At 45.1% G+C, this 19,183-nt stretch overlaps 1 protein-coding gene across 3 annotated transcripts in view; it reads right to left on the bottom strand.

Annotated features, from left to right (window-relative positions):
- Nucleotides 1–19,183, bottom strand: part of SNX10 (sorting nexin 10) — an 89,359-nt gene that overhangs the window by 35,667 nt on the left and 34,509 nt on the right. For 2 of the 3 annotated variants that reach the window (XM_023512435.1, XM_023512434.1), the window contains exon 2: nt 2,523–2,569. In XM_023512435.1, the coding sequence (XP_023368203.1) occupies nt 2,523–2,546 (24 nt within the window). In that variant the 5' untranslated portion in view covers nt 2,547–2,569. Of the gene's footprint in view, nt 1–2,522; nt 2,570–16,417; nt 16,449–19,183 lie in introns of those variants that run through there. The other variant, XM_012804397.2, reaches the window with a different exon arrangement.

The raw sequence follows: 19,183 nt of genomic DNA, 5'->3' as shown, positions 1-19,183 counted from the left end.
TGCGCCTGGCCCATGATATTGCATTTGGCCCTCACTAATTTGAGTAGGTGGGACCCAAATTATTTTCCACTAAACAACAATCAGCCACGAGGGCACTGAAAGGCTCAACCAATACCTGCTGTGCTTCTAACTGGCATTAACTACAGTGTGCTGTTGGGATAGACAATGTGATAAAAATACCTTTTATAATTGAGGCTTTCTGAAACCTCTTCTTACCTTCCAAGCTGAGGACTGAAGGATAAGGTGAGAAGTTAGCCAGTCAACACAGTGTGAAGGCTAGGGGAACAGACTACTCTAGGCAGTGCGAAGACTCGTGTGAAAGTCCAGGGGATAAGAGTATGTAGAGCAATCAAGGCTCTGAAGTAAGGATGGAGACGTGCACAGGGCAGGGCATGTGGGCAGGAGATAAATCTGGGGAAAGAAGCAGGTTTGGATAAAGGAGTCCTCAAACTTTTTAAACAGGGGATCAGTTCACTGTCCCTCAGACCGCTGGAGGGCTGGACTGTGGGCCTTGGGATGAGTCGGCTGCTAAGCAGGATAGGCAGCGGCAGCAAAAACACCAGGCAAGTCGGATAAATGTCGTAGGCAGGCCGCATGTGGCCCGCGGGCCGTAGTTTGAGGACGCCTACGTGTAGGGCCTAGAAACCACTTGCAGGTACTTTGACTTTGTTTTAGGAGCAATAGATTAGAAGCCAGGAGATCATTCTGGCTACATGTAGAAAATGGATTAATGTGTGATGAACAGTAATATATCGTAGTACATCTGGAATATAGCTGTGCTATGTTTATTTCTTACTAAGACTAAAGTAAATTTCTAAACACTTTATCTCTTTCTCTCACACTATTTTTTCCTTTTTCATTGAGAGATTTTGCAGTTTAAAATTCCTTAATGTTATAATATCAGTATGTAGCTAGTTCTAAGAAAGGATCTTTTCAAGGTTTATGGCATCTTCCTTTAAGTAGTTGTCTAAAATCTGTGTCTAGTTTTTATTTGCGGAACGGAGTATGTAATAAAAACCAACTGATTAAGCCAACCAACCAAAAAAAAAAAAATGTTTCTTATAATTAGAAAAAAGCTTTTTATTGGCATCATTGATGGGCATTCCCCATACCACCAGAAGAAAAACTTTTAAACTGTGCCTTTGAGGCTCGGCACCTGTAGCATGGGGGTTATGGTGCCAGCCACATACACTGAGGGTGATGGGTTCAAACCTGGCCCAGGCCAGCTAAACAACTGCAACAAACAAAACAAAATAGGCAACTATAGTCCTAGCCACTTGGGAGGATGAGACAAGAGAATTGCTTAAACCCAAGAGTTTGAGGTTGCTGTGAGCTGCGATGCCGCAGCTCTCTACTGAGGGCGACATAGTGAGATTCCGTCTCAAAAAAAAAAAATGTGCCTTTGAAATAGTGCTGGTGGTGGGCACGACCCTGCTCACCCAGTGGCATCAGACCTGTGCAGAGGCGTGGTGAAGAATCCTCCTTACCCGAAGAAGTCTAGCCTTTGCCCTCAGCTACCAGAACGTGATCTCTAGGACCCAAGAATGAGCCAACTGTTGGGAACTTCTCTGTCTTGGGCTTTGGCCACGGATAGTCTAGAGATGTGATTATGATGGATGGAGTCTTTGGGCCACACTGCAACAGGTCTGACCTCCAAAGCAAATGATACTAAAGGTATTAGTGTGACCCCCAGGCAGGGTAGAGACAAAAAAACAGCCAGGCGGAGCATAGTAGCTTATGCCTATAACTCGAGCACTCTGGGAGGTAAGAGCAGCCTAAACAAACACAAGACCCCATCTCTACCAAAAATAGAAAATTTAGGTGGGCATTGTAGAGGGGGCCTGTAGTCCCACAACTCAGAAGGCAGAGGCAGAGGCAGGAGGATTGCTTGAGCCCACGTGATGGAGGTTGTCATGAGCTAAGCCGGCACCACAGCACTTTAGCCTGGATGACAGAGGGAGACTCTGCCTCCAAAAAAAAAAAAAAATTAAAAGAAAACCAAGGGCTCGGTGCCTGTAGCACAGTGGTTACACTGCAACAAAAAATAATCGGGCATTGTGGCAGGCAACTGTGGCCCCAGTTACTTGGGAAGCTGAGGCAAGAGAATTGCTTAAGCCCAAGAGCTTGAGGTTGCTGAGCTGTGACACCACGGCACTCAACCAAGGGGACATAATGAGACTCTGTCTAAAATAAAAAGAAAAAAAAACCAAGAAAGACCAGAGGGAAACTATTCAAAGCAAAGGTAGGAGACAGAGCCTGGAGGAATTCTGAGTCACGGGAAAGATATGTTTTATGAGCAGTGGATGGGTGAGCAGTCATGGGAGCCAGGTGAGCAGTCATGGGAACCAGGAAATGAAGGCACAGCATGGGCCACAGTGGCGGGAGCGGCTGCGGGAGACAGGAGCGCTGCTCTTTGATGAGCCTCCTCCAGGATGCCACAGACCTACAGTGAATGAATGAAGAGCTAACCTGTGTGAGCCAAAACACGTGTATCATTTATGTTTGGATTTGTGATGACATACCTCCTTTTGTTGTTCTGGAAACATCTTCAGCACAGGACACGATCAATCTGAAAAATAAGATAACCACAGTAGGTGATTTGGGATTTGGAAGCTCCAAATGAAGCAGCTACGCCCCTCACAGCCCTGAGACACTCGCCTCCCAGTCCTTGACAGGCAAACCTCCGTCCCTCCCTCACTCCCAGGCACTGCTAGTGGGGCTGAGGGGAACACCATCCACACTGGGGATGGGATGCCTGGACCATGGCAAGTCTGAGGCAGTTGGATGACTATAGACCTTAAAACTACAAGGCTTAGAGAATCAGAGCAGCCCTGAGGGTAGGGGATTGGCGGGGGGGGGGGGGGGGGCAAGAGAAGGGGAGGAATAGAAATGCCACCCACAGAGATCCACCACTAGGAGCAGCCCAGAAACTCAGCTCTTCAAGGACCAGGTCATCCCTGTGACATTGAAACTACTTCAAAGGTCAGACGAGAAATGATGTGGCCCATGGTCAAGGGGGGTCATGGTCACAACCTTGCTTCCCACCCTGCAGTCAGTGCAGCAAGGCTGTCTCTTGATTCCAGGTCATAGATGTCCCTGGGGTTGTCTATTGTTCTTTAAACCCATTTATTACATAAGCTCACTGGAGTTAACACCTGCTCCCTGACAAAAAAGAAATTTTAAATTCCCTGCTTACATCCACACATATTTATTCTTACAACTGAAGGGTGACTATAACTACAGGTTCAGTCCAGACCCAATTTCTAAATACATATTATCACTCATAAATATTTCCAGAGTTTCTTCCAATGTTCTTGGCAATGTAGGGAACGCAAGAAGCCAGAATACAAGCTCCAGCCTCCAGGCCCATCTGGAGTCACTGACAAGGTGACTTCATAACTATAAAGTTGAAAGGAAACGACAGAGAAGCCTATTACAAGAACATCCAATACAGATGCAACAGAGGACATCATGCTAAATGAAATAAACCAGGCAGAAGAAGGTGAATACTGTGTGATTCCACTGACACGAAGTACCTGGGGAAGTCAAATTCAGAGACAGCAAGAATGGTGATTGCCAAGGGCTGGGGGGAGAGAGGGATGGGGAGCTGTTTAATGGGTCAGAGTTTCAACAGTACATGATGAAAAGCATTCTCAAGATTGGTCCCACAGCAATGGGAGCTTTTTTTTTGTTTTTTTTGAGACAGAATTTCACTCTGTTTCCCTGAGTGTCCTGGTGTCATTGTAGCTCAAAGAAACTTCAAACTCTTAAGCTCAAGAGATCCTCCTGCCTCACCCTCTCAAGTAGCTGGGACTATTGGTGCCTGTCACAATGCCAGGCCAGTTTTTCTATTTTTTGTAGAGACAGGGTCTCAATCTTGCTCAGGCTGGTCTGGAACTCCTGAGCTCAAGATCCTTCATCCTCCAGACTGCTGGGATTATAGGCGTGAGAGAATGCACCTGGCCAATGTGAACATACTGAACACTACTGACATGGCACGCTGAGAAAGGTTGAGAAGGTAACTTTAGGTTATGTGTATTGTACTCCAGTATTTTTTAAAATGTTTAAAAGAATGGAGGGACTAAAGAGAGGAGGGGGCTTTACTGAGAAAGTGACACTTTAGCTGAGGCCTAAAAGACCAGTGTGATTTAGCCTGGAAAGCAAAAGGATAAAGACGCTCTAAGCAGAGGCCTGGTGCAGGGGAGGGGTGCAGGCCGGGAGAAGTGGCTCTAATAACCCCAGGATCTGCACTGCTTCCAGGTCGCAGTGACTTCCACCAGCCAGGGATCCGGCCATGTCCCCTACACACGCCACGCTGCCCCACCCAGCTAGACCTCTGCCCAGCTGAATCCTCTACCCTCACGCCTTCACCCTTTCCAGACACCAGTGAACTGCAGTCATCTTCACTGTTCTCCACAGAAATGTCTCTCCTGCCTGGCTCTCTGTCCCATCACACAGCAGAGCGCTCCCCAGTCCTCAGTTAATATTAACCTCACTTGCATCATATCTGTATACGCTCTGTCTCTTTCGTTTTTTTGTTGTTGATTTTTGTTTTGTTTTGTGACAGTATCACTCTGTAGCCCCTGGGTAGAGTGTCAAGGTGTCATAGCTCACAGCAACCTCAAACTTTTGGGCTCAAGTAATCTCCTTGCCTTAGCCTCACCAGTAGCTGAGACTACAGGTGCCCAGTCACAACACCTGGCTAGTTTTTCTATTTTTAGTAGAGATGGGTCTCACTCTTGCTCAGGCTGGTCTCAAACTCCTGAGTTCAGATAATCTACCCACCTCGGCCTCCCATACTGTTAGAATTACAGGCATGAGCCACCACACCTGGACTGTCTTTCCCATTTGACTAAATTTTTCCAACAATGCATATATAATGTTTCCTGGTGTCATTAAGGTTCGCAAGCTTAATGTGAGGGAGATTGAGTATCGTCACTTCGCAGATAAGAAATGGAAGGTCAGAGGGGTTCAGTTGTGCAAGGTCACACAAAGTCGGAGAGTGAGAGAGCTCAAGTTCAACTTCAGCTAAAGCCAGTCTGCTTCCCAACACTGCCATTCCAATGCCTGAGGCTGCCTCTGAGACTGTGAAATGGACAAATGGTTCAGAGTTAGGGTCTTAATTTTCTCTGAGGGATTAAGCTTTTCCCACCATGCCAACCCATTTACTAAAAAGATGGAAATTAAGTGATAACTCAATGGTATGACTAAAGATCAAAGTTCAAAGCCAATCAGAAACTGTCCACTGATAGAATTATGTCCTTTAGGTGGGTTGTACCATTTTAGATTTGCCTAGATTCCCATATTACCAGACAATCCTGTATGTCTGTCATAATAATGTGCACAGAGAACTCTTGTCTCCCTGAAAGATTTTCACACCAACAGGATGGGTGTCTATTTCCAGGTGACTATCAGCTAGGCTGCCTCTGGAGTATTTTATCCCCCCTCCACCCTGAGGAACCATATCACGCTTGGATGGCCACCCATTCGCCTCCCCTCTTAAACTTCATTGCAAGACGTATTAAATCTCAACCATATCAAACAACAAGGATCTTGCAAACCTGCTTGCCATATTACAGTCGGACACCCACAGATGACAGACATGCATGCTGTCCCCTCCCTGGGACACACGGCAGCTCTGTAGACTCATCTAAGAGACTCGCCATGTCTCGCACATCTCCATCACTGCCTCAAGAGCATGATACACAGATTTGCCAAAACCAAGATCTTTAAGAGAAAACTGCCTCCTCTATTTTCTATCTTGGAATTTTTTATTCCATAAAATGTAAAACATCTGTGAAACAAAGATGACACTCCATAGAGCAGGGGAGGGATAACCTTTCCTATAAAGGGCCAAATGGTAAGTATTTGAGGCTTTTCTACCTGTGGTAAGAAAGTATTCACGTTCACAGATGATGCCCAAATGAAAGAACAAGGCTGGGTTCCAGTTAAAGTTTATCTATAAAAACTAGTGGCGGGCCAGGCACAGTGGCTTATGCCTGTAATCCTAGCTCTCCAGGAGGCCAAGGCAGGTAGATTGCCTGAGCTCACAGGATTGAGACCAGCCTGAGCCAGAGCAAGACATCGTCTCTAAAAATAGCTGGGCATTGTGGCAGGCACCTGTAGTCCCAGCTACTTGGGAGGCTAAGGCAAGAGAATCGCTTAAGCCCAAGAGTTTGAGGTTACTGTGAGCTATGATGCCCCAGCACTCTACTCAGGGGGACAAAGTGAGACTCTGTCTCAAAAAAAAAAAACTGGTGGTGGTAGTGTGTACACCCCTGCTGTAGAGCAAACAAGTAATATGCCTTTAATACCGTACCTTCATAAAGCCTTTACTGAGAACAACAGAAAGACAGGCTACGCTGGGTTGATAGCCTGTGGGCACTCTCCTCTCTGACAAGTAAGCTGCTGACAGAAAGTCTGTAGATTACATAGTTGAGTAGAGTAAAGAAGGATTGCAGATTTGTTCAAATGATGAAATAAGTGATAACAAATATGGTTTGTACAATTCTTTAAACCAAAAATGGCAAAGGCTCTGTTACCAAAACCACAAAGGGTTTTTGGCCTAGATCCAGTTATTCACTACAGCCAACGACTGAGAAGACAAGGATTGCCAAAGGAAATTTTAATATGAAGGACGTCTTGTGAGAACTGAAGAAGCAAGCTAAAATCCATCTCCCCCACCAACGGAGAGTATGGGCTTTTTAAGGAGGGGCTGTGTGCTCTGGGACAGGTTGTTGTGGATGTGAAGCTTAGCATGAAGAAGTCTACCTGGGAGCCTTCAGAATCTCAGCCACTTTGTCTTACAGAAATTCCCTCATTTCTGAGAAACAACTCAGGAAGGTCAAGTGTTAGTTAAAAGTTTCAAGGTTCTGGTCATCATGCCCAATGAAAAAACAAGGCTGGGTTCCAGTAAAACTTTATCTACAAAAACTGGTGGCAGGCCAGGCCACCAATTATCTGCCTGAGAATCTAAAACATGAGGAGGAAAGGATTATATAAAACACATAGGGTCAGTGTGGCACCTATGCCTCTGTGGGGAGGGCACCAGCCCCATATACCGAGAGTGGTGGGTTCAAACCTGGCCCCAGCCAAACTGCAACAAAAAAAACAGCCAGGCATTCTGGTGGGAGTCTGTAGTCCCAGCTACTCAGAAGGATAAGGCAAGAGAATGGCCTAAGCCCAGGAGTTGGAGGTTGCTGTGAGCTGTGATGCCACAGCACTCTACCAAGGGTGATAAAATGAGACTCTGTCTCTTAAAAAAAAAATACATAGGGTGGGCTCAGTGCCCATAGCACAGTGGTTATGGCACTGAGGATGGCAGGTTCAAACCCAGCCTAGGCCAGCTAAACAACAATAACAAGTGCAACAACAACAAAAAAAATAGCTGGATGTTGTGGCAGGTGACTATAGTCCCAGCTACTTGGGAGGCTGAGACAAGAGAATCAAGTAAGCCCAAGAGTTTGAGGTTGCTGTGAGCTGTGACTTCACAGCACTCTACTGAGGGTGACAAACTGAGACTCGGTCTCAACGTAAAAAAAAAAGGCTTAGCATCTGTAGTACACACAGCCTCAGCGTCCATAGCACAATGGTTACGGCGCCAGCCACATACACCAAGGGTGGTGGGTTCAAACTCAGCCTGGGCCAGCTAAACAACTGCAACAAAAAAAAAAGCCAGGCATTGTGGTGGGCGCCTCTAGTCCCAACGACTTAGGAGGGTAAGGTAAGAAAATCACTTGAGTCCAAGAGTTTGAGGTTGCTGTGAGCTGTGATGCCACAGCACTCTACCAAGGGCAACATAGAGAGACTCTGTCTCAACAACAACAAAAAAATAGGGTCACTGAAATTTGCTCTTAGAAGGCCAGATGAGGTGGTCCACCTCCGTAATCCTAGCACTCTAGGAGGCTGAGGTAGGTGGATTGCTTGAGCTCAGGAGTTCAAGACCAGCCTGAGCAAGAACAAAACCCAGTCTCTAAAAATAGCCAGGCATTGTGCTACTCCCAGAGGCTAAAGCAAAAGAATCGCTTGAGCCCAAGAGTTTGAGGCTGCTCTGAGCTACAACACCACAGCACTCTACAAAGGAGGAAAAAATGAGACCCTGTCTCAAAAAAAAGAAAGAACAGAAAAGAAAAGAGTTCAAGACTAGCTAGAGCGTGAGACCCTGTCTCTACTAAGGCTGAGGCAAGAGAATGGCCTAAGCCCAGGTGTCATAAAAGATACCTGTAGTCCCTATAGTCCTACGGTGACCAGATTCTAACATCTGTAAGGCGGGACAACATGGGGGCGGGGAGCGGAGCCGGGCGCGGGGGCAGGGGACGGCGCAGGGCAGGGCCTGGCAACAAGGCAAACTTTGATAAGCAGTTCTCGATAATCACTTCTCAGCAATTATTTATTACAGTTTAACATTATAAAATTAACAAAAATAATATAAAACTTATATTCTGGCGAAATAGCCATATGGCGGCTGAAAACCGTATATTCCCTTCTTGTTCTCCAGCCCGTTCGTTCATTCTTTCCAAAAATCGGGACTTTTTTAAATCGCCATGGGGCGCGGGACAAATTGTTGAAAAGCGGGACTGTCCCGCCAAAATTGGGACGTCTGGTCACCCTATATAGTCCCAGCTACTCAGGAGGTTAAGGCAGGAGTTTGAGGTTGCTGTGAGCTGGGCTGATGCCATGGCATTCTATTCTGGGCAACAGACTGAGATTCTGTCTCAAAAAAAAAAAAAAAAACAGTAAAACTTAAGATACGCAAGTATTTTTATTACTCTCTTCCCAAAAAAACAAACAACTAAATTAATTTTGTTCTTTCTGTTTCATTTCCTCCCACAGTGTTCAGCTGATTTTCTATTTAAATTAAAAAATCACTGGCTTCTTACTTTCATCTCTCAAGGACAGTCCATTAGCAAGGTTATTTCAAATTCAAGATTTAGTTTAGCACCAAGTTTTTCATATCTGCTCTCAGCATCACCTATGCCCCATGCACTATACTGGGCACATCTGTGGTGGTGCCAAGGCCCTCCCAGATCTCCTCTGGTGGAAACTTGGGTCAGAGTCCTGCTTATAGGGCAGCTCTACAGGTAGCCTTCTTTTGTAAACTTCCCCAGACACACATGACTACATCAAGGACCGGCATCAAACTCCAAGGAAGCCAAGGCATAGCCTGGAACCAAAGGAAAAAAGGGCTGGGCAATGGTTCCCTCCCAGTGAAAGGATGGCATTGCTAAAAAAACTAACAAGACTAGGGAAATAAACTAACAGAAATGGGAAAAAAGAAGCATCACAATACACAGCTGCTCCTTTGTTTGACTAACCACCTGTGGCTTAACTGGGTCCTTTTTAAGATTAATGATCTGTAGAATTTATTTTCACAGCACTTAAAAAGAACTGAAAAAACAGAAGTATAATCCTCCCCCAGTTCCTGCCAGATCACATCCTAAGGACCCTGATAAGCCAGCCTCACAAGTAGGGGAAAAAAAGGAAAAACAGACACAGTTATGTCATAGCCACTTTTGTTATCAGCTGACAGCAATCACTTTTTTCCCTTCCCTTTATACCCATAAAAGCCCCAAATGCCTTATCCTCGGGGCCCTCCCTTCTTTGCTTTTGTGTGACGTGCCCTTCTTACCTTGGAAAGTAAAATAAACTTTTCACTTCTTTCTATACTAATCTTTGTACCAAAAATTCTTTCTCATTCCACACTATAAATTCCCACTGTAACACCCAGTATCTGAACTAAGAAACACTATGAGACCCAGCAGTTCTTTGGGAATTGAGGATAGAAAGTGGCGAAAGAGAAATTGGAGAGAGAATAACGTCACAACTGGAGTTCTAAGGGACAAGAGGGTATACATGATGCAGACAAAAGACAGTGAAGAACAAATATCAGGTTAGCAAGAGCAAGATCCCATCTCCACTAAAAATAGAAAAATTAGCCAGACATCATGGTATATGCCTGTAGTCCTAACTACTCTGAGGAGGCTGAAGAAAGATAATTGCTTGAGCCCAAGAGTTTGAGATCGTAGTGAAATACAGTGATGCCACTTGCCATTTCACTTCACCCAGGGTGAAAGGGTGAGAGTCTGTCACAAAAACAAACAAAAAAGACCAAAAAAGGCTGAATTATAGAAGTCACTTTAAGTTGCTAAAGTTCAGAGAGCTGCCTAGAGCCATCCCAGTGTCCCAAAATCTTCCTTTACCAGTAGCTTCAGTGTCCAGCATCCCCTGAAAAGTGCCCTTGAGGAAGACCCCAATTTGTGCAATCAAAAGAACTCATTGTTGTCAAAACCATTAGGGGGCTTTGGTCTAGGCCCAGTTGCTCCTCACACAAAGACCCAATTATTGAGACAATGAGGATGGCCAAGGAATAAAGGAATTTTTAATACAACAAACAACAGATGTCTTATGGTTTTGTGGGCAGAATGGGAGAAACTGCCTCAAATCCAGAGATCTGTCAGTAGGGTCCACACGCCTTGGGGGAGATAACGGGGGTTGGTGAATCTTTCAGGAAGCCTGCCCAGGGGCCTTCAGAATCTGAGCTCCTTTGTCTTGAAGAAAATCTACCATTTCTCAGAACTCAAAAGGTCAAAGACTTAACAGAGAAAATTACTTTAAAAATATATAAGGGCCATTGAAATTTGTTCATAGAGTGGTTATACAATCAAAAACGAAAAAAAAAAGGGCTCGGCACCCGTAGCTCAGCGGTTAGGGCACCAGCCACATACACCGGGGATGGCGGGTTTGTTCAGGCCTGCTGAACAACCATGACAACTACAACAACAACAAAGAAAAAATAGCCAAGTGTTGTGGCAGATGCCCATAGGGAGGCTGAGGCAAGAGAATGGCTCAATCCCAAGAGTTAGAGGTTGCTGTGAGCTATAACACTATGGCACTGTACCAAGGGCAACATAGTGAGACTATCTCAAAAAAAAAAAAATTGAGCTGTAGCAAATCCTGCAAGCTGCAATGCAGTCAGGCAGCCATGCGCTTTCAGGAAAAGTCTGCAGCGCAGTCAGAGTTGTTCCAGGCCAGACCCAAACTGCCTCCCTCAGTCCCAGCTTAGAACTGGAAAATAAACAGAACTCTGAAATTCAGTTAAAATCAGAAACACAAATAAAACTACATTTAAGTTTTCCACCATTTATCATGAAAGAAAAAAAAAAGAGAGAGGGCGGCACTTGTGGCTCAGTGGGTAGGTCGCAGGCCCCATATACTGAGGGTGGTGGGTTCAAACTTGGCCCCAGCCAAACTGCAAATAAAAAAATAGCCAGGTGTTGTGGCAGGTGCCTCTAGTTCCAGCTACTCAGGAGGCTGAGGCAAGAGAATCGCCTAAGCCCAGGAGTTAGAGGTTGCTGTGAGCTGTGTGATGCCACAGCACTCTACTAAGGGCGACAGAGTGAGACTCTGTTTCTACCAAAAAAAAAAAAAAAAGGAGGATACATTTATTTTTTAAGGTTTATTAGCAGTCTAAAAAATACTGGTTTACAGGACATGAATCCACAGAACTAACTTGCTAATCTCTACTACATATGAATTCCATTTATGATCATAAACATGATGGTAGGCCAAATTTAGGGTTTAAAATCCTGAAACAAAGGCTCGGCGCCTGTGGCTCAAGTGGCTAAGGCGCCAGCCACGTACACCTGAGCTGACAAGTTTGAATCCAGCCTGGGCCCGTCAAAACAACAACAACAGCTGCAACCAAAAAATAGCCAGGCATTGTGGCAAGTGCCTGTACTCCCAGCTACTTGGGAGGCTGAGGCAGGAGAATTGCTTGAGCCCAAGAGTTGGAGGTTGCTATGAGCTGTGATGCCATGTCACTCCACCCAGGGGGACAGCTTGAGGCTCTGTCTCAAAAAAAAAAAAAATCCTGGAACAAAACAAATTATAGAATTTTAACCTCTTATTCTAGTGCCATTTAGGAAAAGTGCTACGCTAGACCTCAGCTGCTGAGGACATATCTGCACGTGCATGTCCAGCTCCGTTCGTGCTCCACACAGAGAGCCATCACCGTTACTAGAAGGAAAGAAGCCATAAAAAGCAGATGCAGAAGAGGAGAACTGACCACTGGAAGAGGCACCCGGGTAACAGGATTTCCTAACTCGTATTGGGACATCCTCACGCCTCAGAAACGACCCTAACCTCCTAGAAGAAATCTCACTTCTCACTTCGCTTTTTATGCTACCAAGGTTCTCTTACTTAATGACTGGCTTGGGCTAATGGTTTTGAAGGGGTATTAGAAATTTAAATATTAGTGTGAATTAGTCCAATCAAATTGCCTCCCCAAGAACTGCCTTTAGCTACTCACTCCTCAGCACTCGCCTCCCACTCTCACCAACACACACGATTTTGATTAGAATGGAAAAGAAGGGAACCATTGGCAGCTGGGTGAACGCAGTTCTTTGCAGGCTGATGTATCCTCAGTGCCCTGCCACAGGATGGTGAAAGACCTGAAAATACAGCCTCCTAAAGACCAGCAGAAAATGCCTTGCCCCCTCTCATGCCAACATTGAGATGTTTTTCTCAATTCTACTTATTCAACCCCTTCACTTGGTGAGAAGACTTTGCAGAAGTCTTACGTCACAAATTCCCATCAAAGAATGATAGTGTTAAAAGTATAAAATACTCAGGTGTACATTTAACAAGATAAGTACAGGGCTCGGTCCGGTGGCTCACGCTTGTAATCCTAGCACTCTAGAGCCATCCCAGTGTCCAAAGATCTTCCTTTACCAGTAGCTTCAGTGTCCAACATATCCTGAGTTCCCCTGAAAAGTGTCTTTGAGGGAGACCCCAATTTGTGCAATCAAAAGAACTCTGTTGTCAAACTCTGGGAGGCAGAGGCAGGTGGATTGCTTGCACTCAGGAGTTCGAGACCAGCTTGAGTAAGAACCAGACCTCATCTCTAAAGAAAAAACTAGTAGGGCATTGTAAAGGGTGCCTGTACTCCTAGCTACTCAGGAGGCTGAAGCAAGAGGATTACTTGAGCCCAAGAGTTTGATGGTGTAATGTGCTCAAACTATAGCCCGTAGGCCACATGTAGCCCATCTAGGACATTTATCCGGCCCATTGGGTGTTTTTACCACTGCTGCCTGTTCTGCTTAGCAGCCAACTTGTCCCAGGGCCCGCAGTCCAGCCCTCCAATGGTCTGAGGGACAGTGAACTGGCCCCCTGTTTAAAAAGTTTGAGGACCCCTGGCTATGACACCACAGCACTCTACCCATGGTGACACAGTGAGACTCTGTCTCAAAAAAGAAAAAAAAGTACAAAATCTGTACTCTGAAAACTACTACAAAACACTGCTGAAAGAAATTAAAGGAATCAAAATAAGTGAGAAAACATCCCATGTTCATGGATTGGAAGACTTAACATTGTTAAAATGGCAATATTACCCGAACCAACCTATAGAATCAATGAGATTGCTATCAGAATCCCAGATGGCTTCTTTGTACAAATTGACAAGCCAATTTTAAAATTCACAGGAACAGCAAGAGAACCAAAATAGCCAAAACAATCCTGAAAAGGAAGAACAAAATAGGAAGACTCTCACAACCCAATTTTAAAACTTACTACAAAGCAGCAGTACTCAAAGCAGTGTAATAATATTGGCACAAGGATAAAGAAATAGATCAATAGAATAGAACTGAGAGTCCAGAAATAAACTCATAACAACTGATTATCAACTGATGTCAATAAGGATGCCAAAACCACTCAATGGAGAAAGAATGGTCTTTTTTCAATGAGTAGGACTAGGACAAATGGATGGCCACATAAAAAAGAATGAAGTTGGATTCCTACTTTATATCATATACAAAAAAAATCACTGAAAATGGATTAAAGACTTAAACATAAGAGAAAAAAATACTAAAAATATCTTAGAAGAAAACATAACAGTAAATCACCATGGCACTGTATTCAGCAAAGGATTCTTAGATTTGGCAGCAAAACCATGTGCAACAAAAGAAAACATTGATAAATTAGACTTTATGAAATAAAAACCTTTGTACTTCAAAGGCCACCATTAAGAATGTGAAGACATGGCTGGGAGCAGATGGCTCATGCCTATAATCCTAGCACTCTGGGAGGCTGAGGCAGGTGGATTGCCTGAGCGCCTGAGTTTAAGATCAGCCTGATGAAAAGCAAGCCCCCATCTCTAAAAAATAACTGGGCATCAGGGCAGGCACCTATAGTCCCAGCTACTCAGGAAGGTGAGGCAAGAGGATTGCTTGAGCCTAAGAGTTTGAGGTTGCTGTTAGCTATGATGCCACAGCACTCTACCCACAGTGACCAAAAAAAACGAATGTGAAGATAATTCACAGAATATGAAAATATCTGCAAATCATATACCTAAAAACTTATATCTAGGATATATACAGAACTCTTATCACTCAATAAAAAAAAAAAAAAGACAAGTAACCCAATCAAAACTGGGCAAAGATCCTAAATAGACATTTCTCCAAGAAAGTTACCTAAGTGGCCAATAAGCACATGAGAAGAAGCTTGGCATCATTAGTCATCAAAGAAATGCAAATCAAAACCATAACAAAATATGAACTCAGGTTGAGCCCCGTGGATCATGCCTGTAATCCTAGCACTCTGGGAGCCTAAGGCAGGTAGATAGTTGAGCTCACAAGCTCAAGATCAGTCTGAGCAAAAGCCGGAACCCGTCTCTACTAAAAATAGAAAAAACTGAGGCAAGAGCATCGCTTGAGCCCAAGAGTTGGTAGTTGTTGTGAGCTTTGACGCCACGGCACTCTACCCAGGGCAGCAGCTTGAGACTCCGTCTCAAAAATAAAAAATAAAAATAAATAAATAAATAAACCAAAAACTTGGCATGATGCAGTAGCTCAAACCTATAATCCTAGAGTTTTGGAAGGCTGAGGCCGGATGCTCTCATTACCTAGCTTGTTGTTCCCCAATCCCCTTGGGGCCACACCCCTAGCCAGGAACTATTGTTCTCTGAAACTTGAAGCTAGAGGTCCCCTCTGACTACTGGAGCCCAACCATGCCTTATCTTACTTCCTCATTCTCACCTAATCTTCTCTTTCACTTGAATAAAAGCACCAGAACTTTGATCTACCCTTCATATTCTCCTTCCACCCATGCCCTCTTGCATCACACTGAGTTTCCTATCCCACTAGCAATGCCCACACATGGATAAGCCTAACGTTTCTCTCTTGTGCCATCCACCATGGAAGAAAAATCCCCCCTTTCCTGTGACCAGCTCCATGACCAGGTTCCAGGTGCCAACCTTACTTGGGCTCTCCAGGGTTCAGGAATCCTTCCATTCATCCCAGTAGCTCTGGGCCTTACCTCTCACCTCCAGCCTCCTGCCTCCTCCCCCTCTATTTTCCCTCAGTCAGCTGACAACCATACCTCTCACTTCTTCAAGAGTAAGAAGCCACGTTTACAGTCTCCATCTTGGTTCTCTGCTTCCTTGAAATCGAGCCATATATTCATCCACTTCCCTTCAGTCTCTAAGAAAAGCACCAAAGTCCTCTATCTTCAGGATCTTGTCCCCTATCTCTCCCAAAACTTTGGTCCATCAGTTATCCCAGCCCTTAACAATTCCAACTCCGAGAGCTTTCTCCTAGACTCCTAGCGTCTAGGCCCTTCCTCCATCCCCACCGCAAAAGCTCAGACTTCCCTCATTCCAGAGTAGATGGACAGCCCTGGCTAACTCATTCAACCAGTACTTAGGAGTACCTGTTAGTACCAGACACTGCTGTAGACATCAGAGATGATCAGGGCCCTGACTTCACTTACATCACAGTGGGAACAGACCAAGCACACATGTAAGCAAACAAATGAACAAGATAATAAATAAGCATAATGAGAACAAAATAGGGTGATGTGACTACCAGTGACAGCGGGCACTTGTTGAGGACTAGAAGGCTTCTCAGAGGAGGTGACATTGAACTGAAGACTGAAAGGAAAGAGGGAGCCAGTGACAAGGCAGTCTGGGGAAAGAACACTGCAGGAAGAGAGAGCAGCCAGCAGCTCAGACAGGGAGCATGGCCTGGTCACACTGGTCCGTAGGACCACAGTGAGGAATCTGGAAACCACTGGAGTATTTTCAGCAGGTGCTTTGCCTAACCTGACTTAAGTTTTCTTTGTTAGTTTTTGTTTGTTTGTTTTTGTGACAGAGTCTCACTCTGTCGCAGCTGGGTAGAGTATAGCTCATAGTAACCTCAAATTCTTGGGCTCAAGAGATCTTCTTGCCTCAGCCTCCCCAGTAGCTGGGACTCCAGGCACCCACCCCCATGCCCAGCTAGATTTTTCTATTTTTAGTAGCGATAAGGTCTCACTCTAAGCTCAGGCTGGTCTCAGAACTAACTATGAAGCTTGAGCAGTCCACCCACCTCAGCCTCCCAACATGCTAGGATTATAGGCATGAGCTACCATACCCAGTCCAACTTACGTTTTAAGAGGATTCCTCTGGCTGTTAGGTGTGGAATAGACTGTAGGGAGCCAGGGCAGAAACACGGAGAATGTTTAGAGGCTATTAACAGAGTGGACCAGAGGTGCTGGTGGCTCAGACAGAGGAGCAGCAGGAGGGGTATGTATAAGAGGAAGTGGGTGTTGATGTGTTTCCTCATTTGTGCTCATCTAGAAAAAGGGAGAACAACGATGATGGGCCGCGGCCAGGAGAGAGGGACCTTGGCATCTATTCCAGAAGGATTCTGTGAGATATGTTGCCAGGAAGGAGACAGACACTGAGGCAGCTAGGGGCCTGCCCCTGATGCAGAAGGCACCCCCCTCACTTCTGCACTGCCTCCCCACAAGCTGGCCTTCAAGTGCATAGACAGCAGCATGTCTCTGATGGGGGACGTGTACAGTTTCAGTGGTGAAGCAGCAGAAGCCACAGGCTCATTGTCACCTTCCGCTTTTTTTTTTTTTTTTTTTTTGAGACAGAGTCTCGCTCCATTGCCCAGGCTGGAGCGCTAGAGTGTCATTGTCATAGCCTTAGCCTAGCTCACAGCAACCTCAAACTCCTGGACTCAAGTAATCCTCCTGCCTCAGCTTCCCAGGGTGCTAGGATTACAGCTGTGAGCCACCAGACTCGGCCTGTCACCTTCAACTTTAATCAGGGTAGTTCCCCCAAGGCATCCAGTCTCTGAGGCTAGATTAGTGAATATCTCCGTCTAGTCCTTCTCCAGATAACGCGAACTTACTGTATCCACACCAGACTGGTTGCCACATAACTTTTCCCTGCTCTTTCATAGCCTTCCCAACTCTACCATCTCCTTTGTTGCCTTTTCTTTCCCCCCCACCCCGAGACAGAGTCTCAAGCTATTGCCCTGGGTTGAGTGCCATGATGTCATAGCTCACAGCAACCTCCAACTCTTGGGCTCAAGTGATCCTCTTGTCCCAGTTTTTTCGATTTTTAGTAGAGATGGGCTCTTGTTCTTGCTCAGGCTGGTCTCCAGCACCTGAGCTCAGGTAATCCACCTGCCTTGGCCTCCCAGAGTGCTGGGATTACAGGCATAGACCCTGGGCCTGGCCCCAGCTAATTCTGTTATATTATTATTTTTGTAGAAATGGGGTTGTGCTAGGTTGCCCATATTGGTCTTAAACTCCTGCCCTCAAGATGTCCTCCCACCTTGGCCTGCCAGAGTGCTGGGCTTACAGGCATGAGCCACCACACTTGGGCCCATATGCCTGTCTTATTTGACATTTAAAGTGCCTCCATCTTTCACAAAGCGATTGACAGAGGAGAGGGTTCACTCTCTTTTCTTACAAGATATTTAGTTTTTTCATATTGGAAAGTAGAACACCTACAAAGCAAAGGAGTCACTGATTTGTTCAAAGTGTTACCATCAGCAAAACAGCAACAATCTCCCCACAGTCCACAGAGACAAACATCAGTGCCCTGACCCCTGGGCACTTTTTTTTTCCCCAGCTTTGCCTGAAAACTTTGTCATTTATTTTTAATAGAATTTTAGTTTTAAAAGACATAACATATTTTCTTAAATCTCTCTCTAACTTGGTTTCATAGCACTTCACAGGTGAGCCAATTAAATTGTTATTTGTATGCCCTACTACTACGAAGCCACAGACTAGTCCACTGAATATAAATTTATATTCAGCAAGCTTTAGTACAAAAAAGATTGAAAGGCTGACCCCCAAACTAACCTTCCACTTTAATATTGCTTTGGGAAGGGCCGAAAAGAACAGGCCTGCCCAGTAATCTAAACAAGCCCTTAGATTATTTTGAACCTACTAGGATCCTAACCTTATCAGTTACAGGAAAATCCTCATGGAGTCTCTGCAACTGTCACCCTAGTTCCTTGTTCAGAGAATGGCGGGGAGGAGGATTATCACAGCTTCAAAGCCTCTCAGCTCAGTAAAAGTCCATCCTCCGACTGAAGGTCCCTGCAGTCATCCTCACCACATCAAAAAGCAAAAGACACTTAAATGCTGGGTGAAAGAACCAAAGACATGATCTCTGACCTCTGAAACTAAATATTCTAAGCCAAATTATTCTTTTTACATATTGTTAAATCTGAATTGATTTTAAAATAATATAATTCGGGAAGTCTGAAAAACAGGGAAGTAAAAAATGTCTCCCATAGTGAGGGTGACCACATAGATCAGGTTGCTCAAGACAGTCCTAGTTTTTACCTGTCACCATGGTAATTATTAATAGCACTTCCCTTGCCCTCATAGACACTTGAAGAGTGCTCAAAGTGTCATGATTTAGATGATAAAAATTATTTCTGGTCACCCTATCCAAAAATCATCACAATAAGCAATCACTGTCACAATTTTGGTTTATTTCCTTATAGTCTTTTTCTCACACGCACATTTTCTATCATTAAAATTGTGTTTTCTGGCTCAGCACCTATAGCTCAGCGGCTAGGGCGCCAGCCACATACACCAGAGCTGGCAGGTTCGAATCCAGCCCAGGCCTGCCAAACAACAGTGACAACTACAACCAAAAAATAGCCGGGCGTTGTGGCAGGCACCTGTAGTCCCAGCTACATGGGCGTTTGAGGCAAGAGAATCACTTAAGCCCAAGAGTTTGAGGTTGCTGTGAGCTGTGATGCCACAACACTCTACCAAGGGTGACAGAGTGAGACTCTGTCTCAAAAACAAAGAAGGGGCAGCACCTGTGGCTCAAAGGAGTAGGGCACCGGCCCCATTTGCCAGAGGTGGCAGGTTCAAACCCAGCCCTGACCAAAAA

The sequence above is a fragment of the Otolemur garnettii genome, unplaced genomic scaffold (genome assembly GCF_000181295.1).
Source record: "Otolemur garnettii isolate 467f Iridium unplaced genomic scaffold, OtoGar3 scaffold00028, whole genome shotgun sequence".
Classification (NCBI taxonomy): Eukaryota; Metazoa; Chordata; class Mammalia; order Primates; family Galagidae; genus Otolemur; species Otolemur garnettii.
The sequence above is the reverse complement of the archived record's forward strand: the minus strand, read 5'-3'. Positions and strand labels throughout refer to the sequence as shown.